Below are 10,720 nucleotides of genomic sequence, written 5' to 3'. Positions count from 1 at the left end.
CCTTGAAGCTGCATTTTTCTTTCTAGCAAAAAAAAAAAAAAAAAGTTGAAACATAAAAAAACAATAAGATCATATCTATTGGTACACTGGTCTTATCAAATAAAAACAATTGAGATTTGCACTTGAGAATGACTCAAGTTTTAGTATACAACATGATGTGACCCACAACAGATATTGTGGAATGACTGACGTTTCAATGAATTGCCTTAATAGCACATTCCCAGCGCAGGCATTTAGCTTGCATATGAAAGTGCAATAATGCTAAAATCCAAAGGCTAGATGACCATCAATCAAATAACTCACTAGGGAGGTCCGACAAGAAAGACAAGTATAATAAGCTAAGGCTTTAGGCGATACCTTTTCGATCATTAAATTATTGTCTTGATTTGTTGTTTTGTTGTTTTCTAGGTATATTTCTATTCACTTTGTTACTATTGTTTTTAAGGACCAAAATAAATAACTAAATGAATTAATAAATGCATTCACTGAGCAGGGCGGCACGGATGGTGCAGTGGGTAGCACTGCCGCCTCACAGCAAGGAGGTCCTGGGTTCGAATCCCCGTCGGCCGGGGCCTCTCTGTGCGGAGTTTGCATGTTCTCCCCGTGTCTGCGTGGGTTTCCTCCGGGAACTCCGGTTTCCTCCCACAGTCCAAAGACATGCAGGTTAGGCGGATTGGAGAGTCTAAATTGCCCATAGGTATGAATGTGTGAGTGAATGGTGTGTGTGCCCTGTGATGGACTGGCGACCTGTCCAGGGTGTATTCCTGCCTTTCGCCCAATGTATGCTGGGACAGGCTCCAGCCCCCCTGCGACCCTGTTCAGGATAAGCGGGTTAAGATAATGGATGGATGGATGGATTCACTGAGCACTTTATTAGGTATTTATTACTTATTTCTTTGACTTATTGGTTTCAGCTGCTGTAGCCTATCCACTTAAAAGGTTTGACATGTTGTGTGTTCAGAGATGCTCTTCTGCATACCACTGTTGTAATGTGTGGTTATTTGTGTTACTGTCACCTTCCTGTCAACTTTGACTAGTCTGACCTTTATCCTCTGACTGCTCTCATTAACAAGGCATTTTCGCCTGCTGCTCACTGGATGTTTTTTTGTTTTTTGCACCATTCTCTGCATACTCTAGAGACTGTTTTGCATGAAAATCACAGGAGATCAGCAGTTTTTGAGATACTCAAACCACCCTGTCTGGCACCAACAATCATTCCACGGTCAAAGTCACTTACATCACATTTCTCCCCCATTCTGACATTTGGTCTGAAAAACAGCTGAACCTCTTTACCATGTCTGCATGCTTCTATGAATTTAGTTGCTGCCAAATGATTGGCAGATAATTAAATATTTGCATTAATAAGCTGGTGTAAATGTCTACCTAATAAATTGCTCAGTGAGTGTAGTGTTGCTCTCTCCTTTTCCCCATTGATTCTTACTAAAAGGCTCTTTAACACACCCATTTTAATGTAAATGTAACATAGGATCCCCTATGTAACTGCCAACAAACTGCCATATCTGCACAACAGAAATAGCACAAAATGCTGACAAGTGCTGCAGAGAACGCAGCCTTTTTCGGGAACCAGGCCCACAAAACATTTACAATAGACATATTTGCCGACATCTCGGAACAAAGTGACAATGTGTCTATTATCAGCGAGCGTACATCGGCTATAAAAAAAAAGATGCTGCATTCAACATGGCCTCAGCGGAGGGGCTAAGGCAGGCCTGGGGCTAGTCACCCCCTTCAGGGGGGTCATCTCTGCTGCAGGTGCAGAGCTGAGACAGGGTGGAGCAGCAGGGCTGCAGCCAGGGCTTCCACAGCTGGTACCCCAGGGACAGCTGATTGGGCACGGGGGCGACGGAGCGGGCGTGGCGGCTCGCCGCCCGGCGCATGACGTCCAGGACGGCGTGGAAGTCCGGCACCTCCCGCTCCGTCAGAGGCGTGGTCTCCGAAGGGTCTCTGGAGAGGTCGAACAGCAGGGGGGGGTCGTGGTACGTCACGTATTCCTCCGTGCAGAAACACACGTGAGTGTGTAAACAGGCCGTCGAATTCTCCGGGGAAAAGTTCTGAGTGAAGAAAAACGCCTTCCATGTGGAATCACCTGAGAAAGAGAGACCATGACACTTTAAAATACAGGTGTGAAATTTCAAGCTCAAGCTGTTGTTTCTTTATTTTTAGTAAGTTTTTCCAGTGGAAATCTTTTGGCGTGGCTGGAGAGGATAAGTGGCTCACTGTTTGCGGGTCGCCACCTCACAGCGTTCAGATAGGCGTTACAGTAGTGGAAAAGAAACTCGTGCTCCGATCGCTCAACTTCACCCAGCAGGAGGGGCATCAGGTCACGTCCATCAATTTCCCTAAACACAAACAATACCGTTCAGTGCAAACATCATCATCATCAGTGCAAACTAAATAACCATAAAGTTCACGGACTGCCGAGTAAACCTAATGGTGACACCTTGCCTGCCATTTGGCTTCAAGTTGAAATGGCATAGTTCAAATAGCATTATTATCTTACATTAATTTGTATTTTTGTTATTATACAAACATAATAGAGCAGACTTATTTTAGCAATTAAACTGTTCCTATCAAATTGGGTTTTCAAAGAGAGCAGTGAATGATTGTGCTAAGGTTAGCATGTTAACATTAACTAGCAAGAAACTTGTTGCATAGACTATAGATAGCAAATTTAGTTGACAAGCGAAGGTTTAACATGTTGTTGTCCATATCATTATTCTCATTATATTTATTTTCACATATACAGTATATATACATATATATACTTTATTAGGTAGACCTGTACACTAACTTGCTAATGCAAATATGTATTCAGCCAATTATGTGACAGCAACTAAATACATAAAAGAATGCAGACATGGTCAAGAGGTTCAGCTGTTTTTCAGACTGAATGTCAGAATGGGGAAGAAATGTGATCCAAGTGACTTTGACTGTGGAATGATTGTTGGTGATTTGAATATCGCAGGAACTGCTGATCTCCTGGGGTTGTCACGCACAACAGTCTTTGTTTGCAGAGAATGGTGTGAAAAACATCCAGTGAGCAGCAGTTCCGCAGGCACAAACACGCAGTGGAATGCAGAAGAGCATCTCTGAACGCACAACGTGTAAAACCTCTTAAGTGGATAGGCTACAGCAGGAGAAGACCAATAAGTCTAAAACATAAGTACGTAAGTGCTCACAGAGTGTACATAGTATGTATATAATTATGTGTTACATCAGCATTGCTTCTATCTTTTTCATGAATGACTGAGTAAACAGTGTGAGCCAGATACAGTACCAACATCTTCCAAGCCAGAAAGGTCCAACTCCTACAGGCCATGAGGATGAGAACAAGTTATGAAACAACGTATTTGTCCTTAAAACTGGCATGCACGCATTTGCACAGTCCCTATTCCAGGCTGTAAGGGATCGCTGTAAATAAAGCCTATTTTAGTACAGTGTTGTCAGCAGGCTTACGCTTTCTGCAGAAATAAAGACCCTTATAATTGGATCCAGTGTGAAGTGTATTCCTGACTGGATTGCCTCCTTATTACAAGGGTGGATTTTTCCCTCTCAGCCCAGCACAAGCAAGGTGACTAACTATAGCCACTTTTCAAAACCATACCATAAAACTAAGAACTTAACTAGACAAATTAAATGCAATATGCTTCCTGTCCTGATTCATTAGCAGGCTTTGGTATCAGCAGTATGTGAACATTATTTTACCTCATGTATGTATCCAAGTAGACAGGAATTAATTTGACTTGTTTTACTGTGCTTTACAATAGAGTGGAATCAATAATACTACACTGATAAACTAGACTGCTAGAACACACCCTCCACACGCTGGGAGCAGGCCAAGGCAAGTAACAGAAAATGTATGTGAACTGCAAAGCTTTTAATTGCACTTAAACCTGAACAGACCAGTATATCTGCTGTGCCTAAGCTCACCTGTCTTCAGGTGTTCCTGCTCCTATCAGCTTTGCGACAGTTGGGAATATGTCCATGTTGCTTGTGGGTTCATCGATGCTCTTGTTACCGGGTAACACACCGCTCCATCGAAGGATTCCTGGAACCCTAATCCCTCCCTCCCAGTTGGTGGATTTCCCCGCTGTGGAGAGGCAAGATTAAAGAATTAAACACAGATGTGTGGGTGATGTGTTTAATTCTGCACCAAATAATCCAATTTGTACAGCAAAACAATGAAAGAAAATATTTAACTTCTGGATGGCTACAGCATAGCTTCCTTAACAAAGTTTACTGTTGCAAACAATCTGGAGCCCATCTATTCAGTACTCATGAAATACATACTGTCTCGAATCTCACTGACTCAAATGACTCCGGTATGACTTCACCAGAGATTAACAGCAGGCATTTTTAAAAAAAAGAGTCAATGGGAAAATTAAGTAGTAGTATTTTTTCGCTGTCGCAGACACACTTCAACTTTCACACACACATTTAGCAGTAATATGCACTGACTACCTTTGTAGATGCCATTCCAGCCCCCATGCACTTCCCCATTGGAGGATATCTCCTCCAGGTGTGCCCCATGATCAGAGGTCAGGTAGAGCAGAGTGTTCTCACGGAGCCCCAAGGAGTCCAAGGTCTCCATTAGCTTTCCTGAGGACAGAGCAGCCAAGTGCAGGAGGATGAAAACCCAAACACAGAGTCAAGCGTATCCTCATGACCACACCAGCACCCAAACACACCGAGATAAGCATAACCTCATGACCACACCAGCACCCAAACACAGAGTCAAGAATATCCTTATGACCACACCAGCACTGTGGGAGACAATGACAGGCAGTGGGATGAGTTTGTTACAGAAAAATCATTCCATTCTGACCCTGTAAAAATCTATCCCACAATGTGCAGCGTCTATTCATAGAAATAAAAAATAGCAGGGTGTTAGGAGTAGATGAACATATTTAGCATAGGTCTAACACGACAAGATGCCGATGTGCACATGTACAGTACTCCTGTGCATGATGATTTTTGTTCCAGCCAATCTCTTTTGCTCAGTTACGGTTGGTGAACATCTGTTTTAAGTTCTTAAATATTTGTTTCCCTTTGTTGTTAACACAATGGAGGCTTAGCTCAGTTGCTTTGTCTTTTTGAATTTTTAGTTATCTACCAAATGGTTTTAGTAGCCTACCCTTTCATTAATCAAGAGCCTATTGATTCACCTCAGTCTTTAATTGAGTTTTAACATTATGTAATCATTTGCAATATAGCACAAAGTAAAAATGTGACTTTTATGTGACTTACATAGCTTTTAGTAACAATGTGGCTTAAGAGGATAATTAATTCCTCAAAACATAAAAAGTGTAATAAGAGATTAACAGCTTGTTAAAATTCTGGGATTCTGTAGTTTGAACGAAAGCCAGCATACATAGGGGCCCGCCGGGATCAATCACCACCATAGACAAACTATACCCATGCTTCAAAAGAAGTGCTTTTAACCACATCTTTATCCCAACTTTATGTTTATCCTATTTTGGTGTGTCACTCTGCACTTCTAAGCTGGCATTATTGCTGCACTGTCCTCAGTCAGTTCATGAAAGTACAGGCAAGTATAGCCTCTCCAATGAAGCATTCTCAGCCAGCTGCCACTACTAGTCCACCAGCTGAGCCACACAGTCATCGACTCAGAGAAGTGCACATCACATGCAGCTGTTACAACTGTCCACCGCCCTGCAGTTGGCACTGGAAAGTTCAAAATTTAGTACTAAAATTCTGTACCAAAATTCAGCATACACATTCACTGTAACTGTGTCTTATAAGGAGGAGCAACCCTGTAGCCACATAATTTAGTTCAGTCATCAATGCACAAGACACAATTCAAGTAAGTTTAACCAAAAATCAATCAAAATTTCAGATAATTTTAGTTGATATTCTGATTATCCAAAAGAGGATAATGATATTGTAATGTGAGGGAAGTCCTAGATTAGCACCCAGTTGAAAAGCGACCCGGTCAGTGTGCACAAGGTCACGACACGCACCCACACTCCAGTCCACCTCCTCTACCGTGTCGCCATAGAGACCGTGCCGGCTCCTGCCCCGGAACGCCGCAGACGCAAAGAGCGCTGTGTGCACTTGGACGAAGGAGAAGAACAGCAGGAATGGTCTCTCCGAGTTCCTGAGGAATGACATTACATTCATCCCATTACAAGCAAAGGCATTAAATCATTCATAAAAAAAAGTTAAACTGTCCTAACATTTGATTTAATTTAGCAAATACAGAATGAATGCTGGGTATTTTCATCCTGGTTACCTGATGTTAAATAATAAATCATATACCAAAGTAAGAGCATGTCAGTTTGTTCCTCAGAAGACACACTATACACTTAACATTTGTAACGTGTGCCTTTGTATCTGTCTGTCTCTATGCCTGTATGTGTTTTTTACCTATGTATATAGGTCTCACTTGAAAAAGAGTATCTCAATGTGACCACCTATTAAAATAAAGGATTCATAATAATAACACAACACACTGCTGCAAAGCTGAATTACTTATAAAGAAAGACTTAAAAAGCTAACCTCTGCAAAAACTGTATGGCTTCGTGAGTCATCCTTTGGGTTAGGTTTTCAGATAAAAAGGGCTGCTCCACAATCTCCTGGTTCCTCATTAGGAAGCAGTTTAAATAAGGGTACGTGAAAACAACAACAGCGAAGAGAGCCAGGAATACAGCTGGAACCAGGCTAAAGCATAAGAGCATCTTCCGTGTCACCGAAATGACCCCCAAGACGTGTAGGACAGCCACAGTCCCTATAGCAACCCCAATGCTACGAGTGGGGATGTGGCTGGAGATCATGTACAGGATGGAACCGTGACCAGGCTGGCAGTCGCGCATGTTGGTCATGGTGATGCCGTAGAAGTGGTCAAAGCCATGCCAGTTTGGATGGTGGCAGAAGTCGTCGCTTCGTTCACAGTTCAATCCCAGGTGCCACTTGCCTGCAGTTAAAACTTGAAACTTGAAACTTGTCACAAAGTTGTAAAAAAAATACCGAATGTGACTCTTTTAACATAGGCCAAGTGCAGCAATATCTCATATTTTTCTGACCACACACACTCCCACTCTAGCTTCCACTCCTCACATCTACTGTAACTTCAAGCTCAAAACCTGCCAAGGTACAGTAGTTACTCATTTATTAATTTTCTATTTAGCTGATGCATTTATCCAAAGCAACTTAGTTATTTGATTAAGGAGGGGCCAATCCCCCCTGGAGCAATACAGAGTCAAGGGCCTTGCCCAACAGCTGTGTTAATCTTATTGCGGCTCGACCACCGATCTTCAGGGTTCCAATCATGTACCTGAGCCACTAGGCAACAGGCTGCCCCTAATTGGTTAGTAGTGCACTGCAAGGACTTACTGTAGCTGAATTGCGGAATATTTTAGTGCAGAAAACAAGTCTCAGGACATATTTTACACATAAACTAATAAAATGAATTATAATAATAGAGGTTTAGCCATCTCAGTCTTATCATACAGCACTACTGTCAGATGCACAATTTTAAGCAATGAGGGGTTAATTGCCTTGCTCAAGGGCCAAACAGCTGTGTGTGTCTTATCGTGGCTACACCAGGGCTTGAATCACCAACCTTCTGGGTCCCAGTCATGTACCTTAGCCACTAGGCTGCCCCCCCCCCCAGTTTGCAGATATTATGAAGTCAGTGTATACATCACCTGAATTGCAAAACTAACAGGAATAAATATAAAACAATGTGCTGTACCTATGAGCGACGTGGCGTATCCTTGCTGTTTGGCAAGTTCAGCGAATGTGACTTCCTGTTCCGGGAGACCCCCAGATGCAGCTGTCATGATGAACACACCTAGCTTCCCATAGCCGGCCATGCCTAGAGGAAATCAGTCATCAGTCAAGAATATGGAAAAGTGAACAGTGTTTGCTGCAAAGAGAGAGCAGAACAAAATTACAGTTTAGTTTGCGGAAGAGATCAAAGAGTCAAAGTTGGCGAAAACGTGACCGTTCAGAAGGCTAACATAAAAAAAAAAAAATACAAATAAATAAAAAAAATTGGCGAATTAAAGTTCTGAAATCCCAATTACCACTGGTGTCTGATTTGAATATTGGTTTATTGCTGGTAGCTAAAACTAATGTTTACAACTACAAAATGAGATATAGAGTCCAAAACAAAGCAGTAGTGTATTTTGACATTAAAACCCATTTATTTTCAGTTCAAAAACTCCATTCTCAGCATGATATTATCTCTGGGGGTTTCATTGCATTCAATTCTATTTTATTTGAGTGTGTGCGTTATCCATATAAACAAGCTCAGGCCTTTAGATTCCAATATCACCTGTGGAACCTTTTCAAATAGAAACAAGCAGGTGCCCTGTGTTATAATACCTGATCTGACTGCATAGCGGCCGGTGAGGAAGGCAGCTCTGCTGGGGGTGCACAGGGGTGCAGCAGCGATGTGCTGGGTCAGCTTCACCCCCTCCTGGGCCAACCGGTCAATATTGGGGGTCCTACAGACACATGTAATCACACTTACCTGCACCTTAAGAGCTCCTCAAATTACTACCCCATGGCAGTGCCCCTATCTCAATATCAGACAGCTCTAATGCCACACCTACTACAAGCTGCAATGCAGTGGCTCTTTAACACACCGTTACGCAAAAGTATGTTGCTGCAATTGCACATGGGTTTCTGTGTTAAACGCGATTACATTTTCAGCATTTTCTTAGACTATGTGCAAGCTCTGCAGTATTTTGGTGGTGTATTTTTACCTCAACATTCCATCACACTAATAAATGAACGCAGAGGTCGCCAGCTGTTTCCAAGCAACATGTTGTCTGGTATTGACAATGTGGTACCTGGGCCAAATCAATTTACTCCAGGAACAGGAACACCAAATAGCGTTCATAATATGAATAAGGTAATTGGCCATAGTTTGGTGTATTCTTATTTAAAATCCATTTTTAAAAAATTACATTCTCAGCTTTTATCATCGAATAAAATGGCTTAAATTGTATGCAGATATTAGATATGTAGCTATTCAGCAAAATAATTTAAAATGCAATTACAGTATTACCAATGATGTCCAAATCAATCAATGTATGTTTTCTGTTATATTAAAATATAGAATCATTAGAATGACAAATATAGAAATATTTTATGAAGCTTAAATGGTAATATGTATTTCAATGTAGCTGAAGTCCTCCTCTAGCTACTAAAACCATAGATTGTCTCTCAGGACCCAGCTTTCAAAGCATCATAGTTCCTTCATTGCAATGCCAATGGCAAAGTTCTTTAATAAAGTCTTGAAGGCAGACTCTTTAACATTACCATTGGCACCTATTACACACGTTCGTCAGGATGAGATCTCTTAAGGACAAACCTTAGAGTTGCGTTCCCGTAGCATCCTAAGTCGCCAATTCCCAGGTCATCTACCATCATGAGAACAAAATTGGGCCCTTTTTCTTCCCTGGATAAACTCCAAGCACCCATGAATATCTGACCAAGTAGCAGGATCCAAGCACGCTCCATTTTGCCTAGTAATGAGATGTGGTAAACGACTTTTAGCAATTCTATCTTACAGAATTAAGGTCATAAACATATCTGACAAAAGATCAAACAAAATCGGTCAGCAATGGTTATATGTGGTTGTCACCCCAGTCTAAATACAGTTAAACAAAGCGAGCTGTTCTCTTTCTAAACCCATTGAAGCTACTATGCAAACATAGCTAATCTGCACGCACGCACGCACGGGAGCGTCAATGAGACTGATAGCAGGCATACGTCCAAGGTGCAAGGTTACTGTGGTTGGAAAACGTCTTTATGGAGTTTGTTCTAACCAATGGTTATAACAGACTTTAAAACGCAGAGGACTTATCAGAATGGCGAAGGATGATTGTCATCTTATAAAAAAAAGGAATATAATAAATATAATGAACCTACACATAACACGTTTAAACGTTCAACAGCAATGTGGGAAAGTCGTATCTATCAACAACCTTGCTGGAATTAAATGTATGTCTTGCATACCCACTACCGAAACGATCGCTTAAGAATTTGTTCAAAATAATGCTAGCTACCTAATTATTGGCAACAAGCACTATTGAAAAACAGCAGTAGAAATCGTTCCTTACCTCTTCTAGACATTAATGCATTTCTCAGTTGCAGTAACAGAACCAGGAAGTAAGCCTATAATAGATGTCATATGTGTCATGGACAGCATCAGTAGTGATAGCTTGTTGTTGGATTGGCTTGGTAATCAAATTATGTGCTTTATAACTTTAATTCCGATGATTAACGCTTTTGACAAATCGCTGAAAACGTTGAATTCGACGAACTGTTTATAGTTTACCATTTATGATGTTCCGTTAATCATTGCACTTAAAGCTGAGAGATGTTTATGTTTAAATACATAGTGTACATGGTGTTAGCTGATGTACCTTATGTCAGCTCTACCAAAGAGAATAGTCTCTGCTACTACTATCTCCAGAGTTGTGCTGATGAATCATTTTGTTGGAAAGGAACGAGGGAAGATCCATTTCCTTCCATGCCAAAATCAAAGCGGTGAATGATGGAAGAGTGCCCTCTGCCGGGAAATGCTGATATTTTATCATCAGATGAAATCCAAAGTTTCTGACTAATAAGCGGTCGCATGAGATACAACATCTATGAATGTATGCATTCATTTTACTGTCACGTATAATGCTCTTTAGCCTTTTTGCACAATTCCTTCAGATTC

The 10,720-nt window shown here is 41.4% G+C and overlaps 1 protein-coding gene across 1 annotated transcript; it reads right to left on the bottom strand.

Moving 5' to 3' along the window:
• Nucleotides 1-1,451: 1,451 nt before the first annotated feature.
• Nucleotides 1,452-10,515, bottom strand: sts (steroid sulfatase (microsomal), isozyme S). Its single transcript, XM_061226997.1, has 11 exons — nucleotides 10,422-10,515; nucleotides 10,116-10,170; nucleotides 9,365-9,518; nucleotides 8,371-8,492; nucleotides 7,736-7,858; nucleotides 6,541-6,955; nucleotides 6,003-6,139; nucleotides 4,483-4,620; nucleotides 3,952-4,111; nucleotides 2,239-2,360; nucleotides 1,452-2,107 (listed from the first exon to the last, which is right to left on the bottom strand). The coding sequence occupies exons 2-11, from the start codon at nucleotides 10,126-10,128 to the stop codon at nucleotides 1,737-1,739; spliced, it is 1,755 nt and encodes a 584-aa protein (XP_061082981.1). The 5' UTR covers nucleotides 10,129-10,170; nucleotides 10,422-10,515; the 3' UTR covers nucleotides 1,452-1,736.
• Nucleotides 10,516-10,720: the final 205 nt, after the last annotated feature.

The sequence above is a fragment of the Conger conger genome, chromosome 17 (genome assembly GCF_963514075.1).
Source record: "Conger conger chromosome 17, fConCon1.1, whole genome shotgun sequence".
Lineage (NCBI taxonomy): Eukaryota > Metazoa > Chordata > Actinopteri > Anguilliformes > Congridae > Conger > Conger conger.
The sequence above is the reverse complement of the archived record's forward strand: the minus strand, read 5'-3'. Positions and strand labels throughout refer to the sequence as shown.

What these genes read in the sequence shown, in the direction of transcription:
- sts (XM_061226997.1), bottom strand. An exon ending in GGAGGTGGACTGGAGTGTGG is followed by an intron (nt 4,621 to 6,002) that starts GTGCGTGTCGTG and finishes CTCTGTCCTCAG; the next exon opens with GAAAGCTAATGGAGACCTTG. An exon ending in GAGGTGGCGACCCGCAAACA is followed by an intron (nt 2,108 to 2,238) that starts GTGAGCCACTTA and finishes TCTCTTTCTCAG; the next exon opens with GTGATTCCACATGGAAGGCG.